Consider the following 25,647-nt stretch of genomic DNA (forward strand, 5'->3'; position numbering starts at 1 on the left):
ATACCTCACCATCAGCACGCTCTCCCTCGAGTTAAGATGCTCCAGAACCAGTGTACACAGCTCCTCATACGACTTATCTGTGGGTTTCACCAGAGCCAGAAGATTCTTCATGAGACTGTAGGTCGGTGCCCTGCAGACTGTGAGGAGGACCGCTCTCCTTTTTGCAGCGCTTCCTTCTCCGTCCAGCTCGTTGGCCACAAAGTACTAGTCTAGCCATTCATTAGAACATAAGAACATAGAATTAGAAACAGGAGTAGACCATCTAGCCCCTCGAGCCTGCTCCGCCATTCAACAAGATCATGGCTGATCTGGCCGTGGACTCAGTTCCACTTACCCGCCCGCTCCCCGTAACCCTTAATTCCCTTATTAGTTAAAAATCTATCTATCTGTGATTTGAATACATTCAATGAGCTAGCCTCAACTGCTTCCTTGGGCAGAGAGTTCCACAGATTCACAACCCTCTGGGAGAAGAAATTCCTTCTCAACTCGGTTTTAAATTGGCTCCCCCGTAGTTGTGCCCCCTAGTTCTAGTCTCCCCGACCAGTGGATCAACCTCTCTGCCTCTATCCTGTCTATCCCATTCATTATTTTAAATGTTTCTATAAGATCACCCCTCATCCTTCTGAACTCCAACGAGTAAAGACCCAGTCTGCTCAATCTATCATCATAAGGTAACCCTCTCATCTCCGGAATCAGCCTCGTGAATCGTCTCTGTACCCCCTCCAAAGCTAGTATATCCTTCCTTAAGTAAGGTGACCAAAACTGCACGCAGTACTCCAGGTGCGGCCTCACTAATACCTTATACATTTGCAGCAGGACCTCCCTGCTTTTGTACTCCATCCCTCTCGCAATGAAGGCCAACATTCCATTTGCCTTCCTGATTACCTGCTGCACCTGCAAACTAACTTTTTGGGATTCATGCACAAGGACCCCCAGGTCCCTCTGCACTGCAGCATGTTGTAATTTCTCCCCATTCAAATAATATTTCCTTTTACTGTTTTTTTTTCCAAGGTGGATGACCTCACATTTTCCGACATTGTATTCCATCTGCCAAACCTTAGCCCATTCGCTTAGCCTATCTAAATCTCTTTGCAGCCTCTCTGTGTCCTCTACACAACCCGCTTTCCCACTAATCTTTGTGTCATCTGCAAATTTTGTTACACTACACTCTGTCCCCTCTTCTAGGTCATCTATGTATATTGTAAACAGTTGTGGTCCCAGCCCCGATCCCTGTGGCACACCACTAACCACCGATTTCCAACCCGAAAAGGACCCATTTATCCCGACTCTCTGCTTTCTCTTTGCCAGCCAATTCTCTATCCATGCTAATACATTTCTCCTGACTCCGCGTACCTTTATCTTCTGCAGTAACCTTTTGTGTGGCACCTTATCGAATGCCTTTTGGAAATCTAAATACACCACATCCATCGGTACACCACTATCCACCATGCTCGTTATATCCTCAAAGAATTCCAATAATAGGCTTCCCAGTCCTCACCCTCGGAGAACTTCTCCAGGATACCCACAGTTTGCTGCATCTTTGCGTTGGATTCGTATACTCGTCGCCAGTTAACACGGATGAGACTGCACACAGGGAGCTTAAAGTAATAGTGACCTCAGTCTTTATTAAGACACTCTAGAGTGAGGAACAGGCCTTAGGGCCGGCTTATATACAGTGCTCCCAAGGGATGTTGGGATCCCTTGGGACTTCAGGGGATGCGCTCCCTGGTGGTGGAAAATGGGAGTGCATGCTTTACAGATACACAACAACTCCCTTTCTTGAAGATGGTCACGATTGTGGCGTCTCTATCTCCTGGCTTGCTCTCCTCCTTCTAGATAAGAGAAATGAGGTCATGTATTCATGCTAATAGTGCTCCGCCAAGCTTTAGTGCTTCGGCGGGAATTCCATCTGCTCCTGTTGCCTTGTTATTCTTCAGCTGACGGATGGCCTTTTCTACCTCGTGCCGGGCTGAGGTTGTGCTGAGCTGGTGGCGGGTAGCATGCTGCGGGATGGAGTCGAGGACAGAGTCTCGGTTAAGGAGATCTTCAAAATGCTCAGATTACCTCTCTGTCCTTGATGAGTACCGCACCATTCTTGGCCAGCAGTGGGGTGGGGCCTTGGGTGTTTAGGCCGTTGGTGGACTTGACTGCGCTGAAGAATCCACGCACGTGGTGGCTGTTGGCTAGTTGCTGGATCTCCTGTGCTTTCTCCACCCACCATCTGTTCTTTAGGTCGCAAGTTTTTTATTGGACCTTCAGCCATCTGTAGAGCTGCTTTCTTGCTCTCGAGTTGTGTTGCTGTTTTAAATTCAGAAATGCCTTACGCTTGCGGGTTATTAGCTCCTGGATCTCCTTCTCGATCTTCCTTGCTGCAATGCTTCATCTCACCCTCAGCAAGCTCCCCGCTGGAGTGGAGCTAAATTATAGAACAAATGGGAATCTGTTCAACCTCCGTCGCCTCCAGGCCAGATCCTAGGTCGTCCCATCCTCTGTCATTGAACCAGAGTACGCAGATGACGCTTGCGTCTGCGCACACTCGGAGATCGAACTCCAAACCATCGTCAACACCTTCACCGAGGCGTACAAGAGCATGGGCCTTACACTAAACATCCATAAGCCAAAGGACCTTTACCAACCTGACACCGCCTCACCGCTGCCCTCCAGTTATCAAAATCCATGATGAGGCCTTGGACAACGTGGACCATTTTCTATGCCTCAGGAGCCTACGGTCAGCAAGGGCAGACATCGATGACAAGATCCAACACCACCTTCAATGTGCCAGTGCAGCCTTCGGCCGCCTGAGGAAGAAAGTGTTTAAAAACCAGGACCTCAAATCTGGCACCTATCTTGTGGTCTACAGGGCAGTAGTGATACCCGCTCTCCTACATGGCTCAGAGACATGGACTACGTACAGCAAACATCTCAAAACATTGGAGAAGTACCACCAACGCTGCCTCTGCAAGATCCTGCAAGTACATTGGCAGGATCAATGCACCAACGTCAGTGTTCTCGCTCAGACCAACATCCCCAGCATCGAAGCATTGACCATGCTCAATCAGCTCCGTTGGGTGGCCCACATTGTCCGCATGCCCGACACGAGACTCCCAAAGCAAGCGCTCTACTCGGAACTCCTACACGGCAGGTGAGCCCCAGGTGGGCAGAGGAAATGCTTCAAGGACACCCTCAAAGCCTCCTTGATAAAGTGCAACATTCCCGCTGACACCTCGGAATCCCTAGCCCAAGACCGCCCAAAGTGGAGGAAGAGCATCCGGGAGGGCGTTGAGCACCTCGAGTCTCGTCGGCGAGAGCATGCAGAAACCAAGCGCAGACAAAGGAAGGAACTTGTGTTAATCCAGACTTCCCACCCACTCTTTCCTTCAACAACTGTCTGCCCCACCTGTGACAGAGACTGTAATTCCCGTATTGGACTTTTCAGTCACCTGAGAACTCACTTTTAGAGTGGAAGCAAGTCTTCCTCGACTCCGAGGGACTGCCTATGATGATGATGTGGCAGCGAGTTCCACATTCTCGCCATTCTCTGGGTAAAGAAGTTTCTTCTGAATTCCCTATTGGATTTCTTGGTGACTATCTTATATTGATGGCCTCTAGTTATGCTCTTCCCCACAAGTGGAAACACTCTCTCTGTATTCACTCTATCAAAACCTTTCATAATTTTAAAGACCTCTATTAGTTCACTCCTCAGCCTTCTCTTTTCAGGAGAAAGGAGACCCAGCCTGTTCATCCTTTCCACAGAGGTATAACTTTGATATTCACGTATCATCCTTGTAAATCTTCTCTCCAAGTTCCTACCACAATTTTTCTCGTCAGTTCCATCGTGACAATCTGTCTCATAGTCACACTGAGGGTTCGCTTTCTTCACACAGGAGCCATCATTGCACTGATAAGTGAACAGGTCACACGGCACAGCTGCAGAGGGAATACGGAATAACACACCAATTATACACCAACTACATGAAATCACACAGCTGAACACACAGGGTATATACACACACACACACACACACAGTATATATACACACACAAGGTATATATACACACACACACACAGGGTATATAGACACACACATGGTATATACACACACACAGTATATATACACACACAGGGTATATATATATACATACATACATACACACAGGGTATATAGACACACACAGGGTATATGTACACACACATGGTATATATACACACACACACACACAGTATATATACACACACAGGGTATATATACACACACACACACACACAAAGGGTATATATACACACGGTATATATACACACGAAGGGTATACATACGCACACGGTTTACACACATACACGGTATATATATACACATACACACAGGGTAGATATATATACGCACAGGGTATACACACACACACATGGTATATATACACACGGTATACACTCACACACACAACATATATATACACGCACAGGGTATTATACACATAGGATATATATATATATACACACAGGGTACACACACAGTGAGCACAAAACACACTAACCACACACACACATCAAAACATAAATTGAGCAAAATGTGCGCTGAGCTACAGATTTGGCTCTAGAGTCACTAATACTCAAACTGAATTTTTGGAGCCACATGCTTGAAGAAAATGCGGGCTTTTAGATAAATACTGGTTGTAGCACGCGAACAATACGGCCCAGTGCTGTTGATGTGCATTCTTTCACATACCCTCATCGCAGTCCTCCTCATCGCTCCCTGTATCGCAGTCATCGTCCTGATTGCAGACTTTGTGAAGTGATAGACAGGTAGTTCCCTCAGTGCACTGGAACTGTGCAGGGCAAACTAGGGAGGGAACGAGAGAGGGAGGATGAAAGAGGGAGCAGGCACAAGTGATAGATGGATCATGAGAGAGAAACAACAACAACTTGTATTTATATAGCACCCTTAACGTAGTAAAACATCCCAGGGAGTGTTATAATACTAAATGTGACACTGAGGCACGCAAGGTGATATTAGGGCAGATGACGAGGTAGGTTTTAAGGAGCAGCTTAAAGGAGGAGAGAGAGGCGGAGAGGTTTACTGAGGGAATTCCAGAACTTGAGGCCTCGACAGTTGAAGGCACGGCCACCAATGGTGGAGCAATTAAATCAGGGATGCTCAAGAGGGCAGAATTAGAGGAGCGCAGACATCTTGGGGAGTTGTGGAGCCGGATTAGGTTACAGCGATAATGAGAGGCAAGGCCATGGAGGGATCTGAAAACAAGGGCGAGAATTTTAAATTTGATTTTAAAAGATGGAGCATGAGAGCGCGAAAGGAAGCTTGGGAGGGAGATCCCAAGTGTGCGTGTGACAGAGAGAAGGAGCAAAACGGTGGAAAGCAACCAATTAAGATGAAGTTGAAAAAGGGGAGTGAGAGAAAGAATGACGTATGGAAGGCAGGTTCGAGATTGGAAGATAATCACATACAGGCATAAACCAGCAGATCATCATTGTCCAAAACATTGTCCAACACATTGTCCAACACATTGTAGCAACACATTGTAACAACACATTGTCCAACACATTGTCCAACACATTGTCCAACACATTGTCCAACACATTGTAGCAACACATTGTAGCAACACATTGTCCAACACATTGTCCAACACATTGTAGCAACACATTGTCCAACACATTGTCCAACACATTGTCCAACACATTGTAGCAACACATTGTAGCAACACCCCTGTCCAACACATTGTAGCAACACATTGTCCAACACATTGTAGCAACACATTGACCAACACATTGTAGCAACACATTGTCCAACACATTGTAGCAACACACTGTCCAACACATTGTCCAACACATTGCCCAACACATTGTCCAACACTTTGTAGCAACACATTGTCCAACACATTGTAGCAACACATTGTCCAACACTTTGTAGCAACACATTGTCCAACACATTGTCGAACACATTGTCCAATACATTGTCCAATACATTGTAGCAACACATTGTCCAACACATTGTAGCAACACATTGTCCAACACATTGTAGCAACACATTGTCCAACACATTGTCCAACACATTGTAGCAACACATTGTCCAACACATTGTCCAACACTTTGTAGCAACACATTGTCCAACACATTGTCCAATAAATTGTAGCTACACATTGTCCAACACATTGTAGCAACACATTGTCCAACACATTGTAGCAACATATTGTCCAACACATTGTAGCAACACATTGTCCAACACTTTGTCCAACACAGTGTAGCAACACATTGACCAACACATTGTCCAACACATTGTAGCAACACATTGTAGCAACACCTTGTAGCAACACATTGTCCAACACATTGTAGCAACACATTGTAGCAACACATTGTCCAACACTTTGTCCAACACATTGTAGCAACACATTGTAGCAACACATTGTCCAACACATTGTAGCAACTCATTGTAGCAACACATTGTAGCAACACATTGTCCAACACTTTGTCCAACACATTGTAGCAACACATTGTAGCAACACATTGTCCAACACATTGTAGCAACACATTGTCCAACACATTGTAGCAACACATTGTCCAACACTTTGTCCAACACATTGTAGCAACACATTGTAGCAACACATTGTAGCAACACATTGTCCAACACATTATAGCAACACATTGTAGCAACACATTGTCCAACACATTGTAGCAACACATTGTAGAAACACATTGTCCAACACATTGTAGCAACACTTAGTCCAACACATTGTAGCAACACATTGTAGCAACACATTGTCCAACACATTGTAGCAACACATTGTAGCAACACATTGTCCAACACTTTGTCCAACACATTGTAGCAACACATTGTAGCAACACATTGTCCAACACATTGCAGCAACTCATTGTAGCAACACATTGTCCAACACTTTGTAGCAACACATTGTCCAACACATTGTAGCAACACATTGTAGCAACACATTGTCCAACACATTGTAGCAACACATTGTCCAACACATTGTAGCAACACATTGTCCAACACTTTGTCCAACACATTGTAGCAACACATTGTAGCAACACTTTGTCCAACACATTGTAGCAACACATTGTAGCAACACATTGTCTAACACATTGTAGCAACACATTGTCCAACACATTGTAGCAACACATTGTAGCAACACATTGTCTAACACATTGTAGCAACACATTGTCCAACACATTATAGCAACACATTGTAGCAACACATTGTCCAACACATTGTAGCAACACATTGTAGCAACACATTGTCCAACACATTGTAGCAACACATTGTAGCAACACATTGTAGCAACACATTGTTGCAACACATTGTCCAACACATTGTAGCAACACATTGTAGCAACACATTGTCCAACACATTGTAGCAACACATTGTAGGAACACTTTGTCCAACACATTGTAGCAACACATTGTCCAACACATTGTAGCAACACATTGTAGCAACACATTGTCCAACACATTGTAGCAACACATTGTCCAACACATTGTAGCAACACATTGTCCAACACTTTGTAGCAACACTTTGTCCAACACATTGTAGCAACACATTGTAGCAACACATTGTCCAACACATTGTAGCAACACATTGTCCAACACATTGTAGCAACACATTGTCCAACACTTTGTCCAACACATTGTAGCAACACATTGTAGCAACACTTTGTCCAACACATTGTAGCAACACATTGTAGCAACACATTGTCTAACACATTGTAGCAACACATTTTCCAACACATTATAGCAACACATTGTAGCAACACATTGTCCAACACATTGTAGCAACACATTGTAGCAACACATTGTCCAACACATTGTAGCAACACATTGTAGCAACACATTGTAGCAACACATTGTCCAACACATTGTAGCAACACATTGTAGCAACACATTGTCCAACACATTGTAGCAACACATTGTCCAACACTTTGTCCAACACATTGTAGCAACTCATTGTCCAACACATTGTCCAACACATTGTAGCAACACATTGTCCAACACATTGTAGCAACACATTGTCCAACACATTGTCCAACACATTGTAGCAACACATTGTCCAACACTTTGTAGCAACACATTGTCCAACACATTGTCCAACACATTGTCCAACACATTGTCCAACACATTGTCCAACACTTTGTAGCAACACATTGTCCAACACATTGTCCAACACATTGTCCAATACATTGTAGCAACACATTGTCCAACACATTGTAGCAACACATTGTCCAACACATTGTAGCAACATATTGTCCAACACATTGTAGCAACACATTGTCCAACACTTTGTCCAACACAGTGTAGCAACACATTGTCCAACACATTGTCCAACACATTGTAGCAACACATTGTAGCAACACATTGTCCAACACATTGTCCAACACATTGTCCAATACATTGTAGCAACACATTGTCCAACACATTGTAGCAACACATTGTCCAACACATTGTAGCAACATATTGTCCAACACATTGTAGCAACACATTGTAGCAACACATTGTCCAACACATTGCAGCAACTCATTGTAGCAACACATTGTAGCAACACATTGTCCAACACTTTGTAGCAACACATTGTCCAACACATTGTAGCAACACATTGTAGCAACACATTGTCCAACACATTGTAGCAACACATTGTCCAACACATTGTAGCAACACATTGTCCAACACTTTGTCCAACACATTGTAGCAACACATTGTAGCAACACTTTGTCCAACACATTGTAGCAACACATTGTAGCAACACATTGTCTAACACATTGTAGCAACACATTGTCCAACACATTGTAGCAACACATTGTAGCAACACATTGTCTAACACATTGTAGCAACACATTGTCCAACACATTATAGCAACACATTGTAGCAACACATTGTCCAACACATTGTAGCAACACATTGTAGCAACACATTGTCCAACACATTGTAGCAACACATTGTAGCAACACATTGTTGCAACACATTGTCCAACACATTGTAGCAACACATTGTAGCAACACATTGTCCAACACATTGTAGCAACACATTGTAGGAACACTTTGTCCAACACATTGTAGCAACACATTGTCCAACACATTGTAGCAACACATTGTAGCAACACATTGTCCAACACATTGTAGCAACACATTGTCCAACACATTGTAGCAACACATTGTCCAACACTTTGTAGCAACACTTTGTCCTACACATTGTAGCAACACATTGTAGCAACACATTGTCCAACACATTGTAGCAACACATTGTCCAACACATTGTAGCAACACATTGTCCAACACTTTGTCCAACACATTGTAGCAACACATTGTAGCAACACTTTGTCCAACACATTGTAGCAACACATTGTAGCAACACATTGTCTAACACATTGTAGCAACACATTTTCCAACACATTATAGCAACACATTGTAGCAACACATTGTCCAACACATTGTAGCAACACATTGTAGCAACACATTGTCCAACACATTGTAGCAACACATTGTAGCAACACATTGTAGCAACACATTGTCCAACACATTGTAGCAACACATTGTAGCAACACATTGTCCAACACATTGTAGCAACACATTGTCCAACACTTTGTCCAACACATTGTAGCAACTCATTGTCCAACACATTGTCCAACACATTGTAGCAACACATTGTCCAACACATTGTAGCAACACATTGTCCAACACATTGTCCAACACATTGTAGCAACACATTGTCCAACACTTTGTAGCAACACATTGTCCAACACATTGTCCAACACATTGTCCAACACATTGTCCAACACTTTGTAGCAACACATTGTCCAACACATTGTCCAACACATTGTCCAATACATTGTAGCAACACATTGTCCAACACATTGTAGCAACACATTGTCCAACACATTGTAGCAACATATTGTCCAACACATTGTAGCAACACATTGTCCAACACTTTGTCCAACACAGTGTAGCAACACATTGTCCAACACATTGTCCAACACATTGTAGCAACACATTGTAGCAACACATTGTCCAACACATTGTCCAACACATTGTCCAATACATTGTAGCAACACATTGTCCAACACATTGTAGCAACACATTGTCCAACACATTGTAGCAACATATTGTCCAACACATTGTAGCAACACATTGTCCAACACATTGTAGCAACACATTGTCCAACACATTGTAGCAACATATTGTCCAACACATTGTAGCAACACATTGTCCAACACTTTGTCCAACACAGTGTAGCAACACATTGTCCAACACTTTGTCCAACACATTGTAACAACATATTGTCCAACACATTGTCCAACACATTGTCCAACACATTGTCCAACACATTGTCCAACACATTGTCCAACACATTGTAGCAACACATTGTAGCAACACATTGTCCAACACATTGTCCAACACATTGTAGCAACACATTGTCCAACACATTGTCCAACACATTGTCCAACACATTGTAGCAACACATTGTAGCAACACCCCTGTCCAACACATTGTAGCAACACATTGTCCAACACATTGTAGCAACACATTGACCAACACATTGTAGCAACACATTGTCCAACACATTGTAGCAACACACTGTCCAACACATTGTCCAACACATTGCCCAACACATTGTAGCAACACATTGACCAACACATTGCCCAACACATTGTAGCAACACATTGTAGCAACACATTGTAGCAACACATTGTCCAACACATTGTAGCAACACATTGTCCAACACATTGTAGCAACACATTGTCCAACACTTTGTCCAACAGATTGTAGCAACACATTGTAGCAACACTTTGTCCAACACATTGTAGCAACACATTGTAGCAACACATTGTCCAACACATTGTAGCAACACATTGTCTAACACATTGTAGCAACACATTGTCCAACGCTTTGTCCAACACATTGTAGCAACACATTGTCCAACACATTATAGCAACACATTGTAGCAACACATTGTAGCAACACATTGTCCAACACATTGCAGCAACACATTGTAGCAACACATTGTAGCAACACATTGTCCAACACATTGTAGCAACACATTGTCGCAACACATTGTCCAACACATTGTAGCAACACATTGTCCAACACGTTGTCCAACACATTGTAGCAACACATTGTCCAACACATTGTCCAACACATTGTAGCAACACATTGTAGCAACACATTGTCCAACACGTTGTAGCAACACATTGTAGCAACACTTTGTCCAACACATTGTAGCAACACATTGTCCAACACATTGTAGCAACACATTGTAGCAACACATTGTCCAACACATTGTAGCAACACATTGTCCAACACATTGTCCAACACATTGTAGCAACACATTGTCCAACACTTTGTAGCAACACATTGTCCAACACATTGTAGCAACACATTGTCCAACACTTTGTAGCAACACATTGTCCAACACATTGTCGAACACATTGTCCAATACATTGTCCAATACATTGTAGCAACACATTGTCCAACACATTGTAGCAACACATTGTCCAACACATTGTCCAACACATTGTCCAACACATTGTAGCAACACATTGTCCAACACATTGTCCAACACTTTGTAGCAACACATTGTCCAACACATTGTCCAACACATTGTCCAATACATTGTAGCTACACATTGTCCAACACATTGTAGCAACACATTGTCCAACACATTGTAGCAACATATTGTCCAACACATTGTAGCAACACATTGTGCAACACTTTGTCCAACACAGTGTAGAAACACATTGACCAACACATTGTCCAACACATTGTAGCAACACATTGTAGCAACACATTGTAGCAACACATTGTAGCAACACATTGTCCAACACATTGTAGCAACACATTGTCCAACACATTGTCCAACACCTTGTCCAACACATTGTAGCAACACATTGACCAACACTTTGTCCAACACATTGTAGCAACACATTGTCCAACACACTGTAGCAACTCATTGTAGCAACACATTGTAGCAACACATTGTCCAACACTTTGTCTAACACATTGTAGCAACACATTGTAGCAACACATTGTCCAACACATTGTAGCAACACATTGTCCAACACATTGTAGCAACACATTGTCCAACACTTTGTCCAACACATTGTAGCAACACATTGTAGCAACACTTTGTCCAACACATTGTAGCAACACATTGTAGCAACACATTGTCCAACACATTGTAGCAACACATTGTCCAACACATTATAGCAACACATTGTAGCAACACATTGTCCAACACATTGTAGCAACACATTGTAGCAACACATTGTCCAACACATTGTAGCAACACTTAGTCCAACACATTGCAGCGACACATTGTAGCAACACATTGTCCAACACATTGTAGCAACACATTGTCCAACACTTTGTCCAACACATTGTAGCAACACATTGTAGCAACACATTGTCCAACACATTGCAGCAACTCATTGTAGCAACACATTGTAGCAACACATTGTCCAACACATTGTAGCAACACATTGTCCAACACTTTGTCCAACACATTGTAGCAACACATTGTCCAACACATTGTCCAACACATTGTAGCAACAAATTGTAGCAACACATTGTCCAACACATTGTAGCAACTCATTGTAGGAACACTTTGTCCAACACATTGTAGCAACACATTGTCCAACACATTGTAGCAACACATTGTAGCAACACATTGTCCAACACATTGTAGCAACACATTGTCCAACACATTGTCGCAACACATTGTCCAACACATTGTAGCAACACATTGTCCAACACATTGTAGCAACACATTGTCCAACACATTGTCCAACTCATTGTAGCAACACATTGTCCAACACATTGTAGCAACATATTGTCCAACAGATTGTAGCAACACATTGTCCAACACTTTGTCCAACACAGTGTAGCAACACATTGTCCAACACATTGCCCAACACATTGTAGCAACACATTGTAGCAACACATTGTCCAACACATTGTAGCAACACATTGTCCAACACTTTGTCCAACACATTGTAGCAACACATTGTAGCAACACATTGTCCAACACATTGTAGCAACACATTGTAGCAACACATTGTCCAACACATTGTAGCAACACATTGTCTAACACATTGTAGCAACACTTTGTCCAACGCTTTGTCCAACACATTGTAGCAACACATTGTCCAACACATTATAGCAACACATTGTAGCAACACATTGTAGCAACACATTGTCCAACACATTGGAGCAACACATTGTAGCAACACATTGTAGCAACACATTGTCCAACACATTGTAGCAACACATTGTAGCAACACATTGTCCAACACATTGTAGCAACACATTGTCCAACACGTTGTCCAACACATTGTAGCAACACATTGTCCAACACATTGTCCAACACATTGTAGCAACACATTGTAGCAACACATTGTCCAACACATTGTAGCAACACATTGTAGCAACACTTTGTCCAACACATTGTAGCAACACATTGTCCAACACATTGTAGCAACACATTGTAGCAACACATTGTCCAACACATTGTAGCAACACATTGTCCAACACATTGTCCAACACATTGTAGCAACACATTGTCCAACACTTTGTAGCAACACATTGTCCAACACATTGTAGCAACACATTGTCCAACACATTGTCGAACACATTGTCCAATACATTGTCCAATACATTGTAGCAACACATTGTCCAACACATTGTAGCAACACATTGTCCAACACATTGTAGCAACACATTGTCCAACACATTGTCCAACACATTGTCCAACACATTGTCCAACACATTGTAGCAACACATTGTCCAACACATTGTCCAACACTTTGTAGCAACACATTGTCCAACACATTGTCCAACACATTGTCCAATACATTGTAGCTACACATTGTCCAACACATTGTAGCAACACATTGTCCAACACATTGTAGCAACATATTGTCCAACACATTGTAGCAACACATTGTCCAACACTTTGTCCAACACAGTGTAGCAACACATTGACCAACACATTGTCCAACACATTGTAGCAACACATTGTAGCAACACATTGTAGCAACACATTGTAGCAACACATTATCCAACACTTTGTCCAACACATTGTAGCAACACATTGTAGCAACACATTGTCCAACACATTGTAGCAACTCATTGTAGCAACACATTGTAGCAACACATTGTCCAACACTTTGTCCAACACATTGTAGCAACACATTGTAGCAACACATTGTCCAACACATTGTAGCAACACATTGTCCAACACATTGTAGCAACACATTGTCCAACACTTTGTCCAACACATTGTAGCAACACATTGTAGCAACACTTTGTCCAACACATTGTAGCAACACATTGTAGCAACACATTGTCCAACACATTGTAGCAACACATTGTCCAACACATTACAGCAACACATTGTAGCAACACATTGTCCAACACATTGTAGCAACACATTGTAGCAACACATTGTCCAACACATTGTAGCAACACTTAGTCCAACACATTGTAGCAACACATTGTAGCAACACATTGTCCAACACATTGTAGCAACACATTGTAGCAACACATTGTCCAACACTTTGTCCAACACATTGTAGCAACACATTGTAGCAACACATTGTCCAACACATTGCAGCAACTCATTGTAGGAACACTTTGTCCAACACATTGTAGCAACACATTGTAGCAACACATTGTCCAACACATTGTAGCAACACATTGTCCAACACATTGTAGCAACACATTGTCCAACACTTTGTCCAACACATTGTAGCAACACATTGTAGCAACACTTTGTCCAACACATTGTAGCAACACATTGTAGCAACACATTGTCTAACACATTGTAGCAACACATTGTCCAACACATTATAGCAACACATTGTAGCAACACATTGTCCAACACATTGTAGCAACACATTGTAGCAACACATTGTCCAACACATTGTAGCAACACATTGTAGCAACACATTGTAGCAACACATTGTCCAACACATTGTAGCAACACATTGTAGCAACACATTGTCCAACACATTGTAGCAACACATTGTCCAACACTTTGTCCAACACATTGTAGCAACACATTGTCCAACACATTGTCCAACACATTGTAGCAACACATTGTAGCAACACATTGTCCAACACATTGTAGCAACACATTGTAGGAACACTTTGTCCAACACATTGTAGCAACACATTGTCCAACACATTGTAGCAACACATTGTAGCAACACATTGTCCAACACATTGTAGCAACACATTGTCCAACACATTGTCCAACACATTGTAGCAACACATTGTCCAACACTTTGTAGCAACACATTGTCCAACACATTGTCCAACACATTGTCCAATACATTGTAGCAACACATTGTCCAACACATTGTAGCAACACATTGTCCAACACATTGTAGCAACACATTGTCCAACACATTGTCCAACACATTGTAGCAACACATTGTCCAACACATTGTAGCAACACATTGTCCAACACATTGTAGCAACACATTGTAACAACACATTGTCCAACACATTGTAGCAACACATTGTAGCAACACATTATAGCAACACATTGTAGCAACACATTGTCCAACACATTGTAGCAACACATTGTAGCAACACTTTGTCCAACACATTGTAGCAACACATTGTAGCAACACATTATCCAACACATTGTAGCAACACATTGTCCAACACATTATAGCAACACATTGTAGCAACACATTGTCCAACACATTGTAGCAACACATTGTAGCAACACATTGTCCAACACATTGTAGCAACACTTAGTCCAAAACATTGTAGCAACACATTGTAGCAACACATTGTCCAACACATTGTAGCAACACATTGTAGCAATACATTGTCCAACACTTTGTCCAACACATTGTAGCAACACATTGTAGCAACACATTGTCCAACACATTGCAGCAACTCATTGTAGGAACACTTTGTCCAACACATTGTAGCAACACATTGTAGCAACACATTGTCCAACACATTGTAGCAACACATTGTCCAACACATTGTAGCAACACATTGTCCAACACTTTGTCCAACACATTGTAGCAACACATTGTAGCAACACTTTGTCCAACACATTGTAGCAACACATTGTAGCAACACATTGCCTAACACATTGTAGCAACACATTGTCCAACACATTATAGCAACACATTGTAGCAACACATTGTCCAACACATTGTAGCAACACATTGTAGCAACACATTGTCCAACACTTTGTCCAACACATTGTAGCAACACATTGTAGCAACACATTGTCCAACACATTGTAGCAACACATTGTAGCAACACTTTGTCCAACACATTGTAGCAACACATTGTAGCAACACATTGTCTAACACATTGTAGCAACACATTGTCCAACACATTATAGCAACACATTGTAGCAACACATTGTCCAACACATTGTAGCAACACATTGTAGCAACACATTGTCCAACACATTGTAGCAACACATTGTAGCAACACATTGTAGCAACACATTGTCCAACACATTGTAGCAACACATTGTAGCAACACATTGTCCAACACATTGTAGCAACACATTGTCCAACACTTTGTCCAACACATTGTAGCAACACATTGTCCAACACATTGTCCAACACATTGTAGCAACACATTGTAGCAACACATTGTCCAACACATTGTAGCAACACATTGTAGGAACACTTTGTCCAACACATTGTAGCAACACATTGTCCAACACATTGTAGCAACACATTGTAGCAACACATTGTCCAACACATTGTAGCAACACATTGTCCAACACATTGTCCAACACATTGTAGCAACACATTGTCCAACACTTTGTAGCAACACATTGTCCAACACATTGTCCAACACATTGTCCAATACATTGTAGCAACACATTGTCCAACACATTGTAGCAACACATTGTCCAACACATTGTAGCAACACATTGTCCAACACATTGTCCAACACATTGTAGCAACACATTGTCCAACACATTGTAGCAACACATTGTCCAACACATTGTAGCAACACATTGTAACAACACATTGTCCAACACATTGTAGCAACACATTGTAGCAACACATTATAGCAACACATTGTAGCAACACATTGTCCAACACATTGTAGCAACACATTGTAGCAACACTTTGTCCAACACATTGTAGCAACACATTGTAGCAACACATTGTCCAACACATTGTAGCAACACATTGTCCAACACATTATAGCAACACATTGTAGCAACACATTGTCCAACACATTGTAGCAACACATTGTAGCAACACATTGTCCAACACATTGTAGCAACACTTAGTCCAAAACATTGTAGCAACACATTGTAGCAACACATTGTCCAACACATTGTAGCAACACATTGTAGCAATACATTGTCCAACACTTTGTCCAACACATTGTAGCAACACATTGTAGCAACACATTGTCCAACACATTGCAGCAACTCATTGTAGGAACACTTTGTCCAACACATTGTAGCAACACATTGTAGCAACACATTGTCCAACACATTGTAGCAACACATTGTCCAACACATTGTAGCAACACATTGTCCAACACTTTGTCCAACACATTGTAGCAACACATTGTAGCAACACTTTGTCCAACACATTGTAGCAACACATTGTAGCAACACATTGCCTAACACATTGTAGCAACACATTGTCCAACACATTATAGCAACACATTGTAGCAACACATTGTCCAACACATTGTAGCAACACATTGTAGCAACACATTGTCCAACACATTGTAGCAACACATTGTAGCAACACATTGTAGCAACACATTGTCCAACACATTGTAGCAACACATTGTAGCAACACATTGTCCAACACATTGTAGCAACACATTGTCCAACACTTTGTCCAACACATTGTAGCAACACATTGTCCAACACATTGTCCAACACATTGTAGCAACACATTGTAGCAACACATTGTCCAACACATTGTAGCAACACATTGTAGGAACACTTTGTCCAACACATTGTAGCAACACATTGTCCAACACATTGTAGCAACACATTGTAGCAACACATTGTCCAACACATTGTAGCAACACATTGTCCAACACATTGTCCAACACATTGTAGCAACACATTGTCCAACACTTTGTAGCAACACATTGTCCAACACATTGTCCAACACATTGTCCAATACATTGTAGCAACACATTGTCCAACACATTGTAGCAACACATTGTCCAACACATTGTAGCAACACATTGTCCAACACATTGTCCAACACATTGTAGCAACACATTGTCCAACACATTGTCCAACACTTTGTAGCAGCACATTGTCCAACACATTGTCCAACACATTGTCCAATACATTGTAGCAACACATTGTCCAACACATTGTAGCAACACATTGTCCAACACATTGTAGCAACATATTGTCCAACACATTGTAGCAACACATTGTCCAACACTTTGTCCAACACAGTGTAGCAACACATTGTCCAACACATTGCCCAACACATTGTAGCAACACATTGTAGCAACACATTGTCCAAAACATTGTAGCAACACATTGTCCTACACTTTGTCCAACACATTGTAGCAACACATTGTAGCAACACATTGTCCAACACATTGTAGCAACACATTGTAGCAACACATTGTCCAACACATTGTAGCAACACATTGTCCAACACTTTATCCAACACATTGTAGCAACACATTGTCCAACACATTGTAGCAACACATTGACCAACACATTGTCCAACACATTGTAGCAACACATTGTAGCAACACATTGTCCAACACTTTGTCCAACACATTGTAGCAACACATTGTCCAACACATTGTAGCAACACATTGTCCAACACATTGTAGCAACACATTGTCCAACACATTGTAGCAACACATTGTCCAACACTTTGTCCAACACATTGTAACAACAGCTTGTAGCAACACATTGTCCAACACATTGTAGCAACACATTGTCCAACACATTGTCTAACACATTGTAACAACACATTGTAGCAACACATTGTCCAACACATTGTAGCAACACATTGTAGCAACACATTGTAGCAACACATTGTAGCAACACATTGTAGCAACACATTGTAGCAACACATTGTCCAACACATTGTAGCAACACATTGTCCAACACATTGTAGCAACAGATTGTCCAACACTTTGTCCAACACATTGTAGCAACACATTGTAGCAACACTTTGTCCAACACATTGTAGCAACACATTGTAGCAACACATTGTCCAACACATTGTAGCAACACATTGTAGCAACACATTGTCCAACACATTGTAGCAACACTTAGTCCAACACATTGTAGCAACACATTGAAGCAACACATTGTCCAACACATTGTAGCAACACATTGTAGCAAAACATTGTCCAACACTTTGTCCAACACATTGTAGCAACACATTGTAGCAACACATTGTTCAACACATTGCAGCAACTCATTGTAGCAAAACATTGTAGCAACACATTGTAGCAACACATTGTCCAACACTTTGTACAACACATTGTAGCAACACATTGTAGCAACTCCTTGTCCAACACATCGTAGCAACACATTGTCCAACACATTGTAGCAACACATTGTCCAACACTTTGTCCAACACATTGTAGCAACACATTGTAGCAACACTTTGTCCAACACATTGTAGCAACACATTGTCTAACACATTGTAGCAACACATTGTCCAACACATTATAGCAACACATTGTAGCAACACATTGTCCAACACATTGTAGCAACACATTGTAGCAACACATTGTCCAACACATTGTCCAACACATTGTAGCAACACATTGTAGCAACACATTGTCCAACACATTGTAGCAACACATTGTCCAACACTTTGTCCAACACATTGTAGCAACACATTGTCCAACACATTGTCCAACACATTGTAGCAACACATTGTAGCAACATATTGTCCAACACATTATAGCAACACATTGTAGGAACACTTTGTCCAACACATTGTAGCAACACATTGTCCAACACATTGTAGCAACACATTGTAGCAACACATTGTCCAACACATTGTAGCAACACATTGTCCAACACATTGTCCAACACATTGTAGCAACACATTGTCCAACACTTTGTAGCAACACATTGTCCAACATATTGTCCAACACATTGTCCAACACATTGTCCAATACATTGTAGCAACACATTGTCCAACACATTGTAGCAACACATTGTCCAACACATTGTAGCAACACATTGTCCAACACATTGTCCAACACATTGTAGCAACACATTTTCCAACACATTGTAGCAACATATTGTCCAACACATTGTAGCAACACATTGTCCAACACTTTGTCCAACACAGTGTAGCAACACATTGTCCAACACATTGCCCAACACATTGTAGCAACACATTGTAGCAACACATTGTCCAACACATTGTAGCAACACATTGTCCAACACTTTGTCCAACACATTGTAGCAACACATTGTAGCAACACATTGTCCAACACATTGTAGCAACACATTGTAGCAACACATTGTCCAACACATTGTAGCAACACATTGTCTAACACATTGTAGCAACACATTGTCCAACGCTTTGTCCAACACATTGTAGCAACACATTGTCCAACACATTATAGCAACACATTGTAGCAACACATTGTAGCAACACATTGTCCAACACATTGTAGCAACACATTGTAGCAACACATTGTCCAACACATTGTAGCAACACATTGTCCAACACGTTGTCCAACACATTGTAGCAACACATTGTCCAACACATTGTCCAACACATTGTTGCAACACATTGTAGCAACACATTGTCCAACACATTGTAGCAACACATTGTAGCAGCACTTTGTCCAACACATTGTAGCAACACATTGTCCAACACATTGTAGCAACACATTGTAGCAACACATTGTCCAACACATTGTAGCAACACATTGTCCAACACATTGTCCAACACATTGTAGCAACACATTGTCCAACACTTTGTAGCAACACATTGTCCAACATATTGTCCAACACATTGTCCAACACATTGTCCAATACATTGTAGCAACACATTGTCCAACACATTGTAGCAACACATTGTCCAACACATTGTAGCAACACATTGTCCAACACATTGTCCAACACATTGTAGCAATACATTGTCCAACACATTGTAGCAACATATTGTCCAAACACATTGTAGCAACACATTGTCCAACACTTTGTCCAACACAGTGTAGCAACACATTGTCCAACACATTGCCCAACACATTGTAGCAACACATTGTAGCAACACATTGTCCAACACATTGTAGCAACACATTGTCCAACACTTTGTCTAACACATTGTCCAACACTTTGTCCAACACATTGTAGCAACACATTGTAGCAACACATTGTCCAACACATTGTAGCAACACATTGTAGCAACACATTGTCCAACACATTGTAGCAACACATTGTCTAACACATTGTAGCAACACATTGTCCAACGCTTTGTCCAACACATTGTAGCAACACATTGTCCAACACATTATAGCAACACATTGTAGCAACACATTGTAGCAACACATTGTCCAACACATTGTAGCAACACATTGTAGCAACACATTGTAGCAACACATTGTCCAACACATTGTAGCAACACATTGTCCAACACATTGTCCAACACATTGTAGCAACACATTGTAGCAACACATTGTCCAACACATTGTAGCAACACATTGTAGCAGCACTTTGTCCAACACATTGTAGCAACACATTGTCCAACACATTGTAGCAACACATTGTAGCAACACATTGTCCAACACATTGTAGCAACACATTGTCCAACACTTTGTCCAACACATTGTAGCAACACATTGTCCAACACTTTGTCTAACACATTGTCCAACACTTTGTCCAACACATTGTAGCAACACATTGTAGCAACACATTGTCCAACACATTGTAGCAACACATTGTAGCAACACATTGTCCAACACATTGTAGCAACACATTGTCTAACACATTGTAGCAACACATTGTCCAACGCTTTGTCCAACACATTGTAGCAACACATTGTCCAACACATTATAGCAACACATTGTAGCAACACATTGTAGCAACACATTGTCCAACACATTGTAGCAACACATTGTAGCAACACATTGTAGCAACACATTGTCCAACACATTGTAGCCGCACATTGTAGCAACACATTGTCCAACACATTGTAGCAACACATTGTCCAACACGTTGTCCAACACATTGTAGCAACATATTGTCCAACACATTGTCCAACACATTGTAGCAACACATTGTAGCAACACATTGTCCAACACATTGTAGCAACACATTGTAGCAGCACATTGTCCAACACATTGTAGCAACACATTGTCCAACACATTGTAGCAACACATTGTAGCAACACATTGTCCAACACATTGTAGCAACACATTGTCCAACACTTTGTCCAACACATTGTAGCAACACATTGTCCAACACTTTGTAGCAACACATTGTCCAACACATTGTAGCAACACATTGTCCAACACTTTGTAGCAACACATTGTCCAACACATTGTCGAACACATTGTCCAATACATTGTCCAATACATTGTAGCAACACATTGTCCAACACATTGTAGCAACACATTGTCCAACACATTGTAGCAACACATTGTCCAACACATTGTCCAACACATTGTCCAACACATTGTCCAACACATTGTAGCAACACATTGTCCAACACATTGTCCAACACTTTGTAGCAACACATTGTCCAACACATTGTCCAACACATTGTCCAATACATTGTAGCTACACATTGTCCAACACATTGTAGCAACACATTGTCCAACACATTGTAGCAACATATTGTCCAACACATTGTAGCAACACATTGTCCAACACTTTGTCCAACACAGTGTAGCAACACATTGACCAACACATTGTCCAACACATTGTAGCAACACATTGTAGCAACACATTGTAGCAACACATTGTCCAACACATTGTAGCAACACATTGTAGCAACACATTGTCCAACACTTTGTCCAACACATTGTAGCAACACATTGTAGCAACACATTGTCCAACACATTGTAGCAACTCATTGTAGCAACACATTGTAGCAACACATTGTCCAACACTTTGTCCAACACATTGTAGCAACACATTGTAGCAACACATTGTCCAACACATTGTAGCAACACATTGTAGCAACACATTGTCCAACACATTGTAGCAACACATTGTCCAACACTTTATCCAACACATTGTAGCAACACATTGTCCAACACATTGTAGCAACACATTGTAGCAACACATTGTCCAACACATTGTAGCAACACATTGTCCAACACTTTGTCCAACACATTGTAGCAACACATTGTCCAACACTTTGTCTAACACATTGTCCAACACTTTGTCCAACACATTGTAGCAACACATTGTAGCAACACATTGTCCAACACATTGTAGCAACACATTGTAGCAACACATTGTCCAACACATTGTAGCAACACATTGTCTAACACATTGTAGCAACACATTGTCCAACGCTTTGTCCAACACATTGTAGCAACACATTGTCCAACACATTATAGCAACACATTGTAGCAACACATTGTAGCAACACATTGTCCAACACATTGTAGCAACACATTGTAGCAACACATTGTAGCAACACATTGTCCAACACATTGTAGCAACACATTGTAGCAACACATTGTCCAACACATTGTAGCAACACATTGTCCAACACGTTGTCCAACACATTGTAGCAACACATTGTCCAACACATTGTCCAACACATTGTAGCAACACATTGTAGCAACAAATTGTCCAACACATTGTAGCAACACATTGTAGCAGCACATTGTCCAACACATTGTAGCAACACATTGTCCAACACATTGTAGCAACACATTGTAGCAACACATTGTCCAACACATTGTAGCAACACATTGTCCAACACTTTGTCCAACACATTGTAGCAACACATTGTCCAACACTTTGTAGCAACACATTGTCCAACACATTGTAGCAACACATTGTCCAACACTTTGTAGCAACACATTGTCCAACACATTGTCGAACACATTGTCCAATACATTGTCCAATACATTGTAGCAACACATTGTCCAACACATTGTAGCAACACATTGTCCAACACATTGTAGCAACACATTGTCCAACACATTGTCCAACACATTGTCCAACACATTGTCCAACACATTGTAGCAACACATTGTCCAACACATTGTCCAACACTTTGTAGCAACACATTGTCCAACACATTGTCCAACACATTGTCCAATACATTGTAGCTACACATTGTCCAACACATTGTAGCAACACATTGTCCAACACATTGTAGCAACATATTGTCCAACACATTGTAGCAACACATTGTCCAACACTTTGTCCAACACAGTGTAGCAACACATTGACCAACACATTGTCCAACACATTGTAGCAACACATTGTAGCAACACATTGTAGCAACACATTGTCCAACACATTGTAGCAACACATTGTAGCAACACATTGTCCAACACTTTGTCCAACACATTGTAGCAACACATTGTAGCAACACATTGTCCAACACATTGTAGCAACTCATTGTAGCAACACATTGTAGCAACACATTGTCCAACACTTTGTCCAACACATTGTAGCAACACATTGTAGCAACACATTGTCCAACACATTGTAGCAACACATTGTAGCAACACATTGTCCAACACATTGTAGCAACACATTGTCCAACACTTTATCCAACACATTGTAGCAACACATTGTCCAACACATTGTAGCAACACATTGACCAACACATTGTCCAACACATTGTAGCAACACATTGTAGCAACACATTGTCCAACACTTTGTCCAACACATTGTAGCAACACATTGTCCAACACATTGTAGCAACACATTGTCCAACACATTGTAGCAACACATTGTCCAACACTTTATCCAACACATTGTAGCAACACATTGTCCAACACATTGTAGCAACACATTGACCAACACATTGTCCAACACATTGTAGCAACACATTGTAGCAACACATTGTCCAACACTTTGTCCAACACATTGTAGCAACACATTGTCCAACACATTGTAGCAACACATTGTCCAACACATTGTAGCAACACATTGTCCAACACATTGTAGCAACACATTGTCCAACACTTTGTCCAACACATTGTAACAACACCTTGCAGCAACACATTGTCCAACACATTGTAGCAACACATTGTCCAACACATTGTAGCAACACATTGTAACAACACATTGTAGCAACACATTGTCCAACACATTGTAGCAACACATTGTAGCAACACATTGTAGCAACACATTGTAGCAACACATTGTAGCAACATATTGTAGCAACACATTGTCCAACACATTGTAGCAACACATTGTCCAACACATTGTAGCAACACATTGTCCAACACTTTGTCCAACACATTGTAGCAACACATTGTAGCAACACTTTGTCCAACACATTGTAGCAACACATTGTAGCAACACATTGTCCAACACATTGTAGCAACACATTGTAGCAACACATTGTCCAACACATTGTAGCAACACTTAGTCCAACACATTGTAGCAACACATTGTAGCAACACATTGTCCAACACATTGTAGCAACACATTGTAGCAAAACATTGTCCAACACTTTGTCCAACACA

General features: G+C 41.3%; 1 protein-coding gene across 1 annotated transcript in view; it reads right to left on the reverse strand.

Moving 5' to 3' along the window:
* Positions 1–25,647, reverse strand: part of LOC139230273 (transmembrane protease serine 6) — a 195,293-nt gene that overhangs the window by 26,329 nt on the left and 143,317 nt on the right. Inside the window, exons 13-14 of the mRNA XM_070862101.1 lie at positions 4,722–4,835; positions 3,811–3,927 (exon numbers count right to left, since the gene is read on the reverse strand). Coding sequence (XP_070718202.1) covers positions 3,811–3,927; positions 4,722–4,835 — 231 coding nt within the window. The remainder of the gene's footprint in view (positions 1–3,810; positions 3,928–4,721; positions 4,836–25,647) is intronic.

Source organism: Pristiophorus japonicus, chromosome 19, assembly GCF_044704955.1.
Source record: "Pristiophorus japonicus isolate sPriJap1 chromosome 19, sPriJap1.hap1, whole genome shotgun sequence".
Classification (NCBI taxonomy): Eukaryota; Metazoa; Chordata; class Chondrichthyes; family Pristiophoridae; genus Pristiophorus; species Pristiophorus japonicus.